Below are 15299 nucleotides of genomic sequence, written 5' to 3' on the forward strand. Positions count from 1 at the left end.
ACACATGTTTGAACAGCATTATCTAAGGCTATCTAACGGCTGCCTCTAAGTACCAATTGTGTTTAAGAACAAAACTTCCATCTCACATTTATGAATTCCACAACAGGACATAAAGTTTTGAAGCCACGGGAGATTTCAACTTGTGGGACACAGCACACAACACTCATCATGTCCAAGCCAAATTTTATTCTGTACAAGACAACATTTAACTTGGTAAAACTGACAGTGATCAAGCTTCTTAGGGTCACTGAAGCATTTAGGAGTTGGCGTTGGGTCCCTTCTTCTTACCGAAGGTGGGCACAACGTTCACGAAGCGCCTGTTGTACTGGATGCGACGCTTGGCGCGGCCAGTCTTCTTTTTCTTCTTCTCCTGCTTGTCAACCTGGACGATGTGACAGCAAAGAGATGTTTTGTCATTTCTCTAAGCTCATAATATAATGCATTTAGAGTCACAAACAAATGTGAAAGTAATTTTAATGCAAGTCATTTTGACATGAAGTGTTTAAATGCTACTAGAACATCTCCTTACCTTGGGTGTCTGTCCCCTCACTTTTCCGGCACGGGCCAGAGAGCCGTGGACTTTACCTGTGGAGGAAAATAAGTTTTATTGGACATTTCGGAATAAAAGCTCAATATACAATAAAAAAACAATAATACAAGTCCTAATTAATGAATCTGCATTTAATAACACCTATGTGAGGGTAACAATGCCCGGAAGCATCTAAACTAAGTGCATTCAGGAGTCACTTTAAAAACATCTTGACTTCTGTTTTAGAGGTGATAATTTAATTAACCATACATCAAGTTTATTTATTTATTTGAAAGGGACAATACACATTAATGAACATCAGTACGGGTGTACAGATGTAAATGTGTCGGAGTTAGCAGCCTGCTAATTTACATCCGCAGTCCCTATTAGTATTTACTACCCACAAACTCCACAAGAAAAAGGGAATGTGCTATGAGCAACAGAAAGCACCAACTTGTAACTGATTCCCATGTTTAGTGCATCTTAGATGGACAGATATAACCAGATTTAAGAGACACTGACCTCCCAGCAGCCTGCCAGCTACCTCCAAGGTGCAGTGCTCTGAGACTCCACAGGATGCCAGGGAGGCATCATCCTCCAGTGGGCACCCAGCGAGCAGCAGGACCTGATCCTCGACCAGGAGACCCTCCACAGTCTGGACATGGGCCTGGGAGATAAAGAGCATACATTTAATCCATCAGATATTTGAATATGGCAAATTGATTAACCCCAACTTTTATAGATATTACAGATGGATAAAGATATTTACCTTGATCTGTCCAACAGTCTCCTGTCCGGTCACCTCAAGGGTGTGAGTGTTCTGGGCACGCAAGAAGAGCTGCATCTTGATGCTGAAAGAAAAGCAAAAGAGAAATTATAAAAACTTAGGTCGGTAGTAACGCGGAAATCAACCAGTGGCGTTTAGGTTTCTTACTGACAGCTAACAACAGCTACCAAACCCGTCATGTGTTCACTTTATGTGAAATCAAACCCATCATCCACCGTGTTATTTCCCAACACAACAGCACAAAAGCTCCCTACGAAACATCTCAGTGAAAACTAGAGGGGACCGACTGGAGGCAACGTGCCGGGAGCTCGCTCCTCTCCACCAGGGTCCAGCTAATGCTACGCTAGCTTAACTAGCCACATGGGGCACGCGTTTCACAAAATAGCGTTAAAACACGATAAATATCCGACAACTAACCAAAATAACACGTCGTTTGTGATAAATGATGATTCTGGTGTTATATTCGTCAACAAAAACCTGCTGAGGGTTTACATAATATGAATTTTTTTACTTATATTGCACCGGCCTTACCTCGTTTGATGCTAGACGTTCAACGCTAGGCATAAAAAGGGCTGATGAAAGGCCGAGACTGCGCATGTGCGGATTTACGTAGGCGCAGTCGGTCTCAGAGGCCACGCCCATTGCACTTTGGAGCTTGATAGTGAGTATTTACACAAATAAAAGAGCTTGATAGGGATCGATAATTGGCTTTTGCTTCATAAAAGTAGGGAACAATCCTCTATATTGCACGGCAACAGCACGTTTAAAGTTATAAAGTAAATCATTCACATCAATGGTCAGTAGATCTGCTGAAAAGTGATTTACAGACCATGAAATCATTCACAAACATCTTAAATGTACTTAACATTTTCAAGTCTCATGATTCATATGACTGAGCACTGGAGATGACACTGACTGGACAACATTTTATGACACTATGGGTTCTGCCTGGTCATTTGCCCACAGACTGCACAGGGAACATGGAAAATGTTTGTGCTGTATTTAAGACGCATACATAGGCCCAGTTCCACTCTGACCCCTAAAGACTCAGGTCCTGAACCCTCACTGACTTAGTTGACGTCAGATGTAAGTGACTGAGAGCCTGTAAGGGCTCCAGATGCTATAAACAAGATGTGACAGCACTATAATTTATTGTAGGATTGTTGTGTGTAATGTCTCTAAAAACCTCATGTGATCTTTTATGACCCTTTGAATACAATTAAAATCAACAAAACAAACTTCAGGATATCAATCTCTTTATTATGAAATCAAGTCAAAAAACAAGGAACTCTTCATTTCTCATTATGGAAACATAACCATGTAATATTAAAAATCTTTCAGTTTTGGGAAGGAGAAACACATGACTCAGAGGTACATCAATGAACACCTCCTTTACAAGTTTAAATCTTAAACACAAAGAAAGAGACCAAACTAAGTCATCCAATCAAAAAATTAAAAAGCCTGTCTTAGGGAAAAATAACTCTGCTCTCACAAATAACATGCATTAAAGAACCTCAAAAAAGCAGCCCGTTTTGGAGATGATGAATGTAGCAATTCATTTTTTTATTTTTTTTTTATCTTTTTTTATTTTTATTTTTTTAAACATGACTGGTCAACATGACTGCCATGGAGGGCCAAGTCTATTGTACTCCAGCGGCTACAAAGTGTAATTAAACTGATCACAATCTAAACCAGAAAGAAGGAACCAATTGGCTTCTGTAGCATGTGGTTGGACTAAAATATCCATGACACCGTGTTAAGAAGCTCTGTTCATGTTCAGAGATGTAGGCAGGTCAGAAAGGATGATTTTCTCGAGTCTCCGTCTTCATGTCAGGATTTTGTCCATCATGTGGGAGGAGGTGGGTAGTACTGGTTATACTGGGCGTATTGGTTGTACTGCCCCCAGGAATTCTGTCCCCAACCGCCGTACTGCTGCTAACCAAAAAGGAGAAGAAGAGAAGAGCAGAGTTACCTTGGAACGACATTTTAAGCAAACATGACCTCATGTGTGGTGTGGTTTTGTCAGCCCATTTTCATTAAAATATGTTTTTCTTGCGAAGTCGACGACTCGATGACGAAACCTACCTGGTACCAGTTGTAGTTATATGCAGAGTTGTTTGCCTGCATGTCTGTCATTGTGGTTGCTGCAGCTGCAGAACTGTCATCCACACGCTGTCTCTTGGAGTCAGGTTCTTGAGAACTGCAGACAAGTAGATTCATGTCAGCAAAAATCCCTTGTAAATTATTTCACTCAAGAAATAGCCTGTTACAGCCTTAACAAATACTGGGAAACAATCTGTAACTGCAAAAACTGTAGTTATATTTAGTTTTTTTTGAGAAATTTGTGAAGAATATTGATGATGTGTTGAGGTGTCCCAAACCCAGTTCCCTTATCCACCTGTCATACCCGTTCTCGGCTTTCCTCTTTGTGGATTCGCTTTCTTTCTGTAGTTTCTGCTGTTCTTCATATGCAGCCACGAGTCTAAGAGATGTACAAGAATACACATCAATCAGGATCAAACATTCTCAAAGAAATGTTAAGAACATACAATACGCATGTCTGTCTTTCTGAAAGTGGCACAAAACTCACATATTGATGTCGCTCCCAAAGTCCTCCAGGAACTCCACCTTGCGCTGGGAGAAGAGGAGGCGGGCCTCGAGCGGCATTGGACTCTTCAGGGCTCGATCGAAACAAGCCATGATCTCTGCCTCGTTCTCCGTCACGTCCCCACTGTATTCCAGCTCAAGCAGGTTCAGATACAGCTTTGGACTCGTCTGTAAAGGCAGAAAATTATGAGCATCTGCTTGACCAAACCATTTTTTTAATAATAAAAAATATTCATAGGTTAAGGCAGTGAAGAGTCTCTGTTTTCTCTACACCCTGAGCTGAATGAATGTCTGTAAACCATATTATTATGCTACATACAAGTTTCATCAACTACAACTAAAACGTGTTGAACAGCAACAGGAATAAAAGAAAACCCATTCTTGCTTATTATAAGAAAAGCAAAAGATGTGAAGTAAAATATCATGGTGATTAAGGATTGAAGTGTGCAGAATTATAATTCCGTCCGTTAAATCCACCGTGTGAGCATGTGTGTGTCTGTCATCACCTGGTTGCTCACCTGGTCTTTTTCGATGGCTTCCAGCAGAATCTTCCTGGCTTTGCTCAGACTTCTCTGCACCTTCATCGCCATCCTTGCCAGCTTCACGGCGTAGAACGACGTCTCGGTGGCGGTTTTGGCAGACTCCATGGCCTCCTTCAGCAGTGCCTCGGCTTCCTCCAGGTTTCCGTGGCGACGCTCCAGGCTGACCCTACGAAGGCGCACCATGGCCAGGCCTGGAACCGCTGCCTCCAGAGACTTCAGGACGCCGCGTGCCTCTTCTACTTCCCCTGAGAGAAGGTAGGCAGAATACTGTGAACATCCAGTCTAATCACAGCCATTTAGTATTTTTAGGACCACGTTTAAGTTCCTCGTCGTCCTGGGTTCATTTGACTGCCGTGGTCCATTTGCATGACTGATTTGAATGAGTGTCGCTCACCTTGCTGCTCCTCAAAAGCTGCCCAGAGCAGGTGGATGGCGGGTTTCTTGGGCAGATGCATGGTGCACGCCTTCTTGTAGACATGTCTCACGCCGTCAGTGCTGTAGCTCTCTAGATACTTTGCATACTTCAGAGTGAGAGAGAGGAAACGAGGAGAGGACAGAGAAACAGAGCAGAGGAGAAAGAGGAAAGAGAGAGAGGCAAAAACAGACAACACATTTTACATCGACATTTCCAGGCGGCGGAAACAGTGAATTTCTTCATTGACAAGATCGTTTTTAGAAATTTTCTGTGTAAACCCATCAGCACCTTCATGGAACCAATTAGATAAGTTTCTGTAAGGTAGTGGGAGACGAAGTAGATGCAACGTAGTAGTTGGCAAATGCTGCAGTCAAATCTTGTGTGGCAAGCTGGCCATCCCCTAATACAACAGATACAGTCACATATCAACGTTACACGCAAAGAGAGTGCAGGACGATTTACTGTGTCGATGTGATTATCATCGTTGATGGGGGGGAAGTGCAGGGAAGTAGCAGGAGTGAGAGAGGGGTCGACGGCGGCGTTACCTTGATCCAGAACTCTTCGTAGAGAGCACAGGCGATGAGGCATCGTTCATACAGAACGACCACGCGCTCCGGAGTCCCATTCTCAATCTCAAAGTCCAGGTACTCCTTCCAGTTGTTCAGCTGGGTCTTCTCTAAGGCTTTGACATGGAAGTATGGTCTCTTAATCTGTGATGACATGAATGAACGCTTGTTAAGCAGAGTCAAACATGAAAACGCTCGACGGTTAATATTGTGGGGGAGAAAAGCTGACACACACCCCTTCTTCAAAGGCCCAGCGCTTGCTGACTTCATGTTCGTTGTGGTTGAACACCTCCTGGCGAACCTCGATGGCTTTGTGGCGCATGTTCTCGATCTCTGTCACTCTCTACATAGAAACACACAAAAAAAGGAACACAGTCAACACCCTCTTGCATGTTTTGCATTTTCCACTTGATGTAAAAACTGCTAGTCCTGCAGCCAAGGATTTACATCACCATGAGCTTGCCAGAGACAAGAAGCCTGCAGAGGGGAGAGGTTTGTATGCACCCTGCATATCAGCCTCAGGGTGCAGGTGCTGGGGTCAATGGGCCTCAGGTGATCCTTTAAGAATTAGGACGAGCCCCTGACTGGACTTGAATCCCCCCTGGCATTCATTGGCTTGGCTGCTGACATAAAAACACCTCTTCAAACCTGAACAAATTTTGCTTTCCATTTCAAGATGGAGAACAGGCAACCTCCTGCTATCCCCTGCAAGCAGTAAACTTGTGATTTTGTCTCCCCTGCAGGACTGGAAGTCAGATTTTTACCTTGGCAGGGTCCGCCAGATCTTCTGTTCCGGGCGGAAGTTCCTCCTCAGGCGCCGGCGTCTCTTCGTCGGTGCTGCTGACCATCGCTAAGCTGGCTTTAGAGAGCTCCAGCCGCAGCTGAACAAACTCCTGCTCTGACAGGAAATGTTTGGGGTTGTTGCTCTGGACGTGTTCCTTGAACCTGCAAAGATTGAAAAGGATAAATAAGACTCGGCTTAATGAGCCATTTCACACAATATGGTCCAAGTCTGGTCTGGTGTAATGGAAAAAACTCTAAGGTTTACATGTACTGTGCAGCTCAGTAAAAAGAGAACCCTGTTCTGGTCAAAGATATTTTTAGTTTACATTCAAAAATAAATGTTGACCTTTTGATACACAGAAACTGTGCCTCTGGAGTGTAAATGGAGAACTGATGAAATCAGAAACAACGTGACAGCAACCAGTCTCATTCTGTTCCTTCTCCCTACCTCTGGAAGTGCTGGGAGTAGAGCTGGGTTGGGATGCCCAAGATACGATCGTAGATGGCGGTGACGTTGGCCAGCTTCTGCTGCTCCGTCTCCCAGGTGATGAAGGACTCCCACAGACGATCAGAGCGAAAGTCTGTGCCTGCCGCAAGCACCGAATGATCGTAGGCACTAATGGTAAAGAATTAAAGGAAAAACAGTTAATTATATGAATCTGTTTTTCTGTCTAGACCACTTGTGTTCTACATCTACTCAAATTCAATAATTTATACTGAGAAATAAGGCAAATTAGATTTCGACTGCAGTCTGTACTGTGATAGTCGTCGCATAACCTTGGAACTATATAATGGATATTCACCCTCGAATGCGCCCCTCAGTCTCTGGGTCAGTAGGGTCTGAGTTCTCCTTAATGAAGGTCAGGTAGTGCAGCCACAGGTCCACACTAAGAGGGATGGCCTGCAAGCCTCTTCTGTACACCTGGAGAGCAATAAAGATAAAGTCTGTCAACTACAACATTATAACTGGAGCAATGCCAGAACAGAACTATTTGAAGGAGCAGTTTACAGCACTCATTTAAAGGGGTAGTTCAACATTTTGGCAAATGACATTTTATGACAATGGGTCAATTTGCCAAAATGTTGAACTATCCCTTTTAAATTGAGAAATTACAAATACATAAAAGAAACATGTGTAAAAAAAAAAAAAAAAAAAACATATTTACCTCTTCTGCGACTTGTATATTGCCGTGCTTCTTCTCTATGTCGGCATACTTCTTCCAGTAGCCATAGCAGTAGGGATAGCGCAGGAAGAAAACATCGAATGCCTTTCTCACAGCTGTAAGGGCATTCTGTAATGAAGAGGGAAAAGAAACAAGATTTACTGAATGTTATGTTGAAAAGTTATGGATTTGATTTCCTTATGTCCAATTTCCAACAAAAACAAACTGAACATTTCTTATTCTCTCACCTCTTGCTCCACATACTGCAGCATGTACACCCAACCATTAAAGTCTTCTGGGTTGTCCTCACAGCCTTTAAAGAGCTTGTCAAACTCGCTGGGCAGCTCTGGCTCTGGCTCTGTCGGAACAGTCGGTTCTTGCGTCGTCTCTTTGGACGGCTCTTCCAGCTCCATGCCATCTTCTGTCGCCTGTGTTGCCTCAGTCCCATCTGAAGAAGTTAATGGGGAATTAATAAGCGTATAGTGTTGTTGCAAGCAAGATACTGGTACTGGCCCTAGTGACCCAAAATCTTAGCTTAAACTGAGGGAACTAGTTTAGTCCTTTTTGTAAAATGGCTTGGGTTGACCAGTGATAAACCTCCTTATTTCCCATTTAAGTTGATTTCATTGCTGCTATACAGACAATCTTTTATAATAATAGCCTTTATTTATACAGCACTTTTCAGACAAAGTATGGGAGTTAAATGCATCATATACACAGCAACAACTAAACACTGCCTTTTTTGATTACCTTGGACACCATCCTCTACAGTGGCTGGAGGCTCCACACTCATCTCCTGATTGGATTGCTCAGAGTCCTCAGACTCTGCTTTTTGTTCTGGTGGCTGTGCCACTTCTTCTTCAGCAGGCAGGGGCGGCTGTTCCTCTTGGAAAAGCTGAGCACTGGCGATCTGAAACTGCTCCACCGCCTTCTCCACAGATCCCAGCTCTGTAGAATTCATCTGCTCCTCCGGCGGCTGCGGTTGATCCACTGCCTCCTGGGAAGCATCGGAGTCCTCGGGCAAGATGTTGGTGAGTGACTCGGGGGCAACCTGGTCCAAGGACCAGTCAGCAGTTTGGCCTAGAACAGGAAGGTCAGGAAGAAACGCATCCCCATTGCTCTCCATGGCAGGGGACTCAGTGTCCAGCATTCCAGTAATGGTGTCGTCTGAGAGGTGTAGGCCTGTTGAAAACAACACCCACTTATCAATACGCATATAATAGAATCCTAATAGAAACAATGCACTCATATCAGGCAGGTAAAGTAAACATTATTGTATTCTTTTAGCACATAAATAGACTTATAGGAACAGGTAAAAGTTTCAATTTGTGCCTAATGTAGAAAATAAAGTAACCAGCCGAAGGGCACATACTGTGCGTTAAAGAAAAAAGGGAGATGTATGGTTGCATGTTTCACTAAACAGAAAACACCACGAGATTTCACAACTTGCCACTTGTAAGTATAATCCAAGTTGTAGGTTACTAGGGCTGGCATGTGCAGTGTTTTTAGTTACAGTTGTTATAGAAACAGACACAGTTGAAGTTAACTACCTCCTCCTAAAAAGGGCACCGCGGCGCAGCCAGTAACCGGTGCAACAGGATACTTCCTTGTTGTAAGGCTGAAAACGGCCGCCGGCTTTAGCTTAAATCCCAACTTGACTACTAAAAATAATACATCCACGTATCCGGTTACTTAAATAACTCGACGCGTAGCTAATAGTCCTAACGACAAAGGTTCACTACATGTTCAAAATCGGTTAATAGTTGTATAGTTAACCGTGTGTGCTGCTCGAGTCCACCCGGGAGCTTGTTTGCACAGTCAAAGTTCAATTAGAAGTTGGGCCTCGGTGTCCGTCTACTTCCTGCAATCTATCGCGGCGGAAACGTGACTAAAGGTCGACGGTAGCTTCATACAAGCGACCGGTTAACAACGTTCAAAGTGAACTCAAATTCATTTATAGTTACTCGACTATGATTACTGACACAGCAGAAATCACCTCGGTGACAGTACCAAAGTCTGTACGACCGTGGTCGATTACAACATAGCGAGATGTTAACTACACCAACTACAACGTGCCAAGACTTTGCCTCGATCTCCAGTTAATAGACGGCACCGGCGGCTTCTCCGCGCTAGCTAGCACTAGTAGCTAGCGTTAGCTAGCTGTTGAGTTGCCACATTTGTAGCCACGCTACTGCAAAGCCATGGGTAAAGATGCGTTCAGGGTCCTTACCGGTATCTTCCATGAAATTTGGGCCGATCTTGTTGACTTGTGAGCAGCTTCCGAAGTCACTTAATCTAACCTACTAGGACCAGGCGCGCTTCGCCCACCATTCTTATCAACTTAAAGGAAGCACTGAGGAGACACGGCGCATGCTCCGTGTGTGTGTGTGTGTGTGTGTGTGTGTGTGTGTGTGTGTGTGTGTGTGTGTGTGTGTGTGTGTGTGTGTGTGTGTGTGTTACTGATAACAACTCCACAGTTTTTATTTATTTACTACAGCGTGCCACGGTATCAAGGTCATATATGCAGACAAACTAACGGGAATAGTAAGAGAGGTCAAATAATAAATAAATAGGCTAAATGAAATTCACTTAATATTAAGTAGCCTAATAAGAACATTTAGGGATTTGTAGACAGTTCGGTTTTAAATGTCTAAATATGTAGGTAGATCATTAACAGGACAGAAACTGATAATAGTGTAATTCATTACTTTTTCATCTTTTAACTGATGATCCAGATGAGTATTCTTACTGTTGTTACCTAATATATATTTAACTAGAACCACTACTCATTAATTCGTATCAAAATGTCTAATAAAAACAATATCAGCTAATATATCAGTGATCTAAAAATATCAGTCTAGACTAGAGTAAAGTTATTTGAATAACATAATCCCAAATGTCTGGGATATAAATAACATTTACATTAGATAAAATCTGCCAGATATATTTTGCTAGAATGATTTCATATCACTTCTGTTAATACATTTATAAAGAGGACCCTAAAAACATTTTTAAAATGGCATGAGCCCTACAAAGTGGACATACTCTAGGCTAACTGTAAAGTTTAGACCACTGCTGCTAACTTGATCTCATAACTTCCCCCCAACAACATGATTGGGTTCTCAGATAATGACAGTGTAGGTTATTTAATGTTTATTGTGTTCTAGCCCGGTATAATAAGCAGGTGTGCTTCCTACAATGAAACTTCCTACTCACTTACAGCCTCCACGTCACAGACTAATCATACAGGAACCGTTTGAATGAATGATCAGACATGTCGGACAGACCCGGCTGTAAACCCCCTTCTGAGCTCATTGATCCTCCTAAATCCTTACATCTGCTTCATATGCACAGGCCTTTGTGTGTTTCCTGTGACACACGTAATGCTAGAGGTGATTAAATACATAATGAAAGCTCAAATGGCGTCAACAGCAGCTAATGGGCCGGTCCGCAGTTCGCTGTTTGTGCAGCGCGCATGCGAAATGGCGTATGGTGCGTTTGGGGGAAGTCGGAATTCTTGTAAATTGTATGAATGATGTACTATTTGATTCAGCTTTGATTGAAGTCTGGACCTGAGACATGCAGGGTTTAAATTCACTGAATCAATTAACAGAAACATTTTTAAACAACTAATATAATTTAGTTCCCGAGTTTTGAACGATCAAGTCAAAGTAAAAACCAAAATACGTAACTTATAGGCCTATCTGTTTCTTATCTCAAATGTCATTGAATTGATAAATTACTTATCGGCCAGATGTCATGTGCTCCTTCTTCTGCTCTGTGTGTTGGACCTCATTTCATTTGTCATTGTTTCATATCTTTAAATAGCTAGTTAGTCAGCTAAAATGATGTAGAAGTGTATCCCACAATGAGTCAGTGCACCTGACATCACTGTCGGGTGTGGTCAGATGTGGACGTAAACCAGAAGGGCCAGTGAAACCCTCCTCCAATTTGGTGTGAAAGATAGACAATAGAACTATTATCTATTGAATAGTGATTATTCTGTCGTCATCTTCTCCTAACAGGTTTATCACTGTAGTTTTTACAGTAGGTCTACTCTTTTTTCTTCTTTTTTTTCCTTGCATGTTTGAGCTGCTTTGAAATTAGAATTTATAAAACTTAAACTTTGTACACTTTCCTTCCTTCCTTCCTTTCTTCTTTCTTTCTTTCTTTCTTTCTTTCTTTCTTTCTTTCTTTCTTTCTATTGACACACAGGCACTGTGTATAGAGAAAGCAAGCAGGAAATAACTCAAAGACATGTGATCTGTAAATAAGCCTGAAGCATTTAGTGCTTAGTAACAGCCTAATGAATTGGTGTGAATGTAAACTGAACAAAGAACAAAACTACAGTAGCCTAATGAAAAAAATGCATGATTGTTATTTATTGCATCTCTCTATTAAATCCTAATCCTAAAATAATACTAACTGTTATAGAAAAATGATAAGATAAATGAAAGACAGGTTTAAAAAATAAATAAAATACAGTAAAGTTATTTGGGGGAAGAAGAAAAAAACAGTTTGGGTTCATATGCATTGCGCTTCAGATGTCGGAGCTCATGATGAGTCCTTGAACGCACCACTAGAGTGTGTGTGAGCAGTGTAGAGGAAGTGGCGGCTGATCTGGGTCCGCACCTTTTCCGGTAACACAGCACCGCCACAGCTCGACTGAACGGCTGCAGAGAGAGAGGGAGGAAGAGAGACAGAGGGCGGCAAGAGCGGGGAGACACGGCCCGGGGACTGGGGGACGATCGCCGCAGACGTAGGTAAAAAAAAAAAAAAAAAAAAACCCAAACAAACAAACAAAAAAGCCACTCCGCTCCGTGTGTTCTTTGGTCCTGTTCCGCCTCTGTGTCCGCGGAGAGAATATTTTTTTCGGATCCAAAGTTGTTCTCTGTACTAACACCCCTCCCTTCTCTGGACCGCTCTGTGTCACAGGGGGAAGAGGAGAAGAAAGTCGGATGAATCAATGACCTTTTGAGCAGCTCTTCCTCTGGATGTCCCGATGAGCAGCAGTCGGACCGGAGAGCTCGGATCCTGGCGTGTTTCTCCAAGAAAAACACTTAGCTGTGACTGAGATCCATCGACTGGAATCGGGCGAAGTGTGAGTGTGTGTGGACAGCCGGCTGCCAAGGAGGAAGTGGGAACCCCGGGCTCGGACTGGGCCTGGTTTCTATAGAAGGCTGCTTTTCTTTTTTTTTTGTAAGGAGGCTACAGCAGCTGGATCCTGAAGGAGACATAAAGACTTGAAATGTGGGGTTGTGAAGAAAGTCTGCTAGTTTGAGACAAGAGGGGGATGTAATTTTGTCTCCGCACATTGGAGGGCAGTGGATCATGAAAATATATCCCCACCCAATTCACAGAGGGCTCCACACACAGCACTGCTCCTACTGAGTGCTCGGCTCAGCTCAGCTCAGGTCACATCATCCCAGTCCAGATAATTGTACCTCACTTGAAAGCCTGCCGCCTTTTGAATATTGACACTTGTGCCAGGCGAGCCCACGTGGAGGGGCTCCCATCAGCAGCACACACACTGAAACTGTAACTTCAACTCAGCTGTGGTGAAAACAAGCCCTCGCTCTCAGAAGAAGAGACGTCGACGATTTTTTTTCCTCCCAACAGAGTATTTATGCACAGCAAACAAGATGGGGAAGATGCTGTCAAAGATCTTTGGCAACAAGGAGATGAGAATATTGATGCTTGGACTTGACGCGGCGGGGAAAACCACGATCTTGTACAAGCTGAAGCTGGGACAGTCGGTCACCACCATCCCCACGGTCGGCTTCAACGTGGAGACCGTCACCTATAAGAATGTGAAGTTCAACGTGTGGGACGTGGGGGGCCAGGACAAGATCCGGCCTCTCTGGAGACATTACTACACGGGCACCCAGGGCCTCATTTTCGTGGTGGACTGTGCCGACAGGGACAGGATCGACGAGGCCAGGCAGGAGCTCCATAGGATCATCAACGACCGGGAGATGAGGGACGCCATCATCCTCATCTTCGCCAACAAACAAGACCTCCCAGACGCCATGAAGCCCCACGAGATCCAGGAGAAGCTGGGCCTGACCCGGATCAGAGATAGGAATTGGTACGTTCAGCCCTCGTGTGCAACAACAGGGGATGGACTCTACGAGGGCCTGACCTGGCTTACCTCAAATTACAAATCTTAATGTTTGTCCCCTCACCCCCCTTACCCCCCCCCTTACCCCCGCCCTCATCACCAGCCTGGACACTTGGAGGCAGAAAAAGTAGCTGAGAATGAAAACATGAGTTTAAAAAAAAAAATGCAATCTGAAGCAATTAATACCACAACCTCTCTACTGAGTATATATCAAAGAGAGTAGCAATTATATTTTGTTTTATTTTTTCTTATTTGATAATGACGACTTCACTATAACCCCAGATTTCATTTAAACAAAAAAAGACAATGGCTTGTTTTTTCTTTTAGTTTGCTTTGGTTCACATTCTTTATAATCAGTACTGTTTAAATATACAATAAGCTTTTGAGCTCTTACTGCATATTCTTTTGTTTCCCTTCATTTTGTATCATTTCTTTTTTAAGGGGACCTTTTTTTTTTTTTTAAGGGACACAAACCGTTTTAGTTTCTCCCCTTGCTTAGCCTCTCACTCTGGTCTTCTCATGACCCAGCTACATATCCAAAGGATGGGAGACGTCCAGAAAACCATCGCCTATAGCATCAGCATATCACTTTCATGGCTCTAACTGCCTCTGTAATGTGTAAGAATGTGTATTATGGAGAATGTTAGGACCATGGAGAAAAAAAAAAAGTAACTGTTTTCATAATTGATTGTACTGGGACGAATGAGGAAACGTGTTATTTCCTGTGCAGTGATCACATCCATAATGTCTACTGTGGCGGTTTGTTCGAAAAGACACTATGTGGACGCTGGATATTCACACACTGTGATATGGATATATGTTTTTTGTTGTTTCAGGGTCTCAACCTGTTACTATTAGTACTTATTATTGCCTCTTTTTGTTTCTTCCTCCCAGAGCTTCCATTACTGTTGAGTATTTGTAGTTTCAGCTGCTGTAAGGGGGCGGGGGGGTTACAGGTGCCCCCACAAGCAAGACAGTTACTACGGCAGAAGGTATTCTCATCCGCTGAGTTTGCACTTTGGGAGGGGGCGGGGATTACCGACTAGCTGGCTGTGCACATTTTGACTTTCTGTGACTGACTTTTGGACCCCAGCAAGTGTTTACGAAATTCCCAACCCCCCCGCCACCTCCAGGATAGGTGCTCCAGTGACTGCTACCCTCCTCTTTTAGTTTTGTTTTGTTTTGTTTTACCCATCATCACCTGCCTGTATACCTAAGGTCATGCAGCCTTCTGTTAATAGTTCATAGATTCTGCTCTGTTTCAGTTTTGTTCCCCTTTTTTTCCCTCTCTTTTTTGCTCTGCTAATGAAATAATAAAAAGATATATCCAGATCAGTACGGAAGTGACGCCTTTTCAATAAGCAGCTGCAACTGTCGAAAGAGTGTAGAGCATTATTTCACTCAGGCTCACGAAAGAGGAAGTGAGAGGTCGGGGCGTTATGATGGTTGACAGGACTAGTTAACTGTGAAGTGAAGTGAGCCTCGGCCCGTTTCCTTTCTGCGCTCTGGTGTGTGAGTCACTGGCTGTGAATAAGTGATGAGATCTCTGGTTTCAGTGAAGTGATTGTCAGGTAAACTGTGCTTTTGAGCCAGGTCTTAAAGTATCACTTGGTCGACTCAACAGACGCCACAGACGACTTTCAACTTTTTTTTTTTTTAAACAAAGCCGGCTTGTTAAAGGGGGGCGAAGGCGGTGAGAACGGTGAGAGGTTTTAGAATCTCCGCCTGTACGGACTCAGATCAGTCCTGGTAATGTGTAACTTCACATCACATGTCTGTTTAAACA

The 15299-nt window shown here is 43.3% G+C and overlaps 3 protein-coding genes across 11 annotated transcripts; 1 reads left to right on the forward strand and 2 right to left on the reverse strand.

Moving 5' to 3' along the window:
* Positions 1–171: 171 nt before the first annotated feature.
* On the reverse strand, positions 172–1929 carry faua (FAU ubiquitin like and ribosomal protein S30 fusion a). Its single transcript, XM_084000646.1, has 5 exons — positions 1848–1929; positions 1299–1380; positions 1052–1196; positions 530–585; positions 172–382 (listed from the first exon to the last, which is right to left on the reverse strand). Exons 2-5 carry the CDS (start codon positions 1371–1373, stop codon positions 257–259), a joined length of 402 nt encoding a protein of 133 aa, XP_083856772.1. The 5' UTR covers positions 1374–1380; positions 1848–1929; the 3' UTR covers positions 172–256.
* Positions 1930–2561: 632 nt separating this feature from the next.
* Positions 2562–9761, reverse strand: prpf39 (PRP39 pre-mRNA processing factor 39 homolog (yeast)). 8 transcript variants are annotated; one of them, XM_084001252.1, is made up of 15 exons: positions 9623–9761; positions 8143–8574; positions 7641–7840; positions 7396–7521; positions 7033–7151; positions 6678–6845; positions 6211–6391; positions 5682–5789; positions 5426–5590; positions 4860–4986; positions 4442–4710; positions 3907–4091; positions 3724–3798; positions 3402–3516; positions 2562–3248 (listed from the first exon to the last, which is right to left on the reverse strand). In XM_084001252.1, the coding sequence occupies exons 1-15, from the start codon at positions 9633–9635 to the stop codon at positions 3162–3164; spliced, it is 2370 nt and encodes a 789-aa protein (XP_083857378.1). In that variant the 5' UTR covers positions 9636–9761; the 3' UTR covers positions 2562–3161. The 8 variants fall into 8 exon arrangements, with proteins under 8 accessions (XP_083857378.1, XP_083857377.1, XP_083857376.1 ...); XM_084001251.1 differs by having other exon boundaries at positions 2562–3251; XM_084001250.1 differs by having other exon boundaries at positions 3715–3798.
* Positions 9762–12002: 2241 nt separating this feature from the next.
* Positions 12003–15299, forward strand: arf6a (ADP-ribosylation factor 6a). Of its 2 annotated transcripts, none has more exons than XM_084001035.1 (2): positions 12003–12155; positions 12328–15299. In XM_084001035.1, the coding sequence occupies exon 2, from the start codon at positions 13035–13037 to the stop codon at positions 13560–13562; it is 528 nt and encodes a 175-aa protein (XP_083857161.1). In that variant the 5' UTR covers positions 12003–12155; positions 12328–13034; the 3' UTR covers positions 13563–15299. The 2 variants fall into 2 exon arrangements, with proteins under 2 accessions (XP_083857161.1, XP_083857162.1); XM_084001036.1 differs by having other exon boundaries at positions 12021–12151.

This window comes from Trachurus trachurus (assembly GCF_905171665.1).
Source record: "Trachurus trachurus genome assembly, chromosome: 24".
Classification (NCBI taxonomy): Eukaryota; Metazoa; Chordata; class Actinopteri; order Carangiformes; family Carangidae; genus Trachurus; species Trachurus trachurus.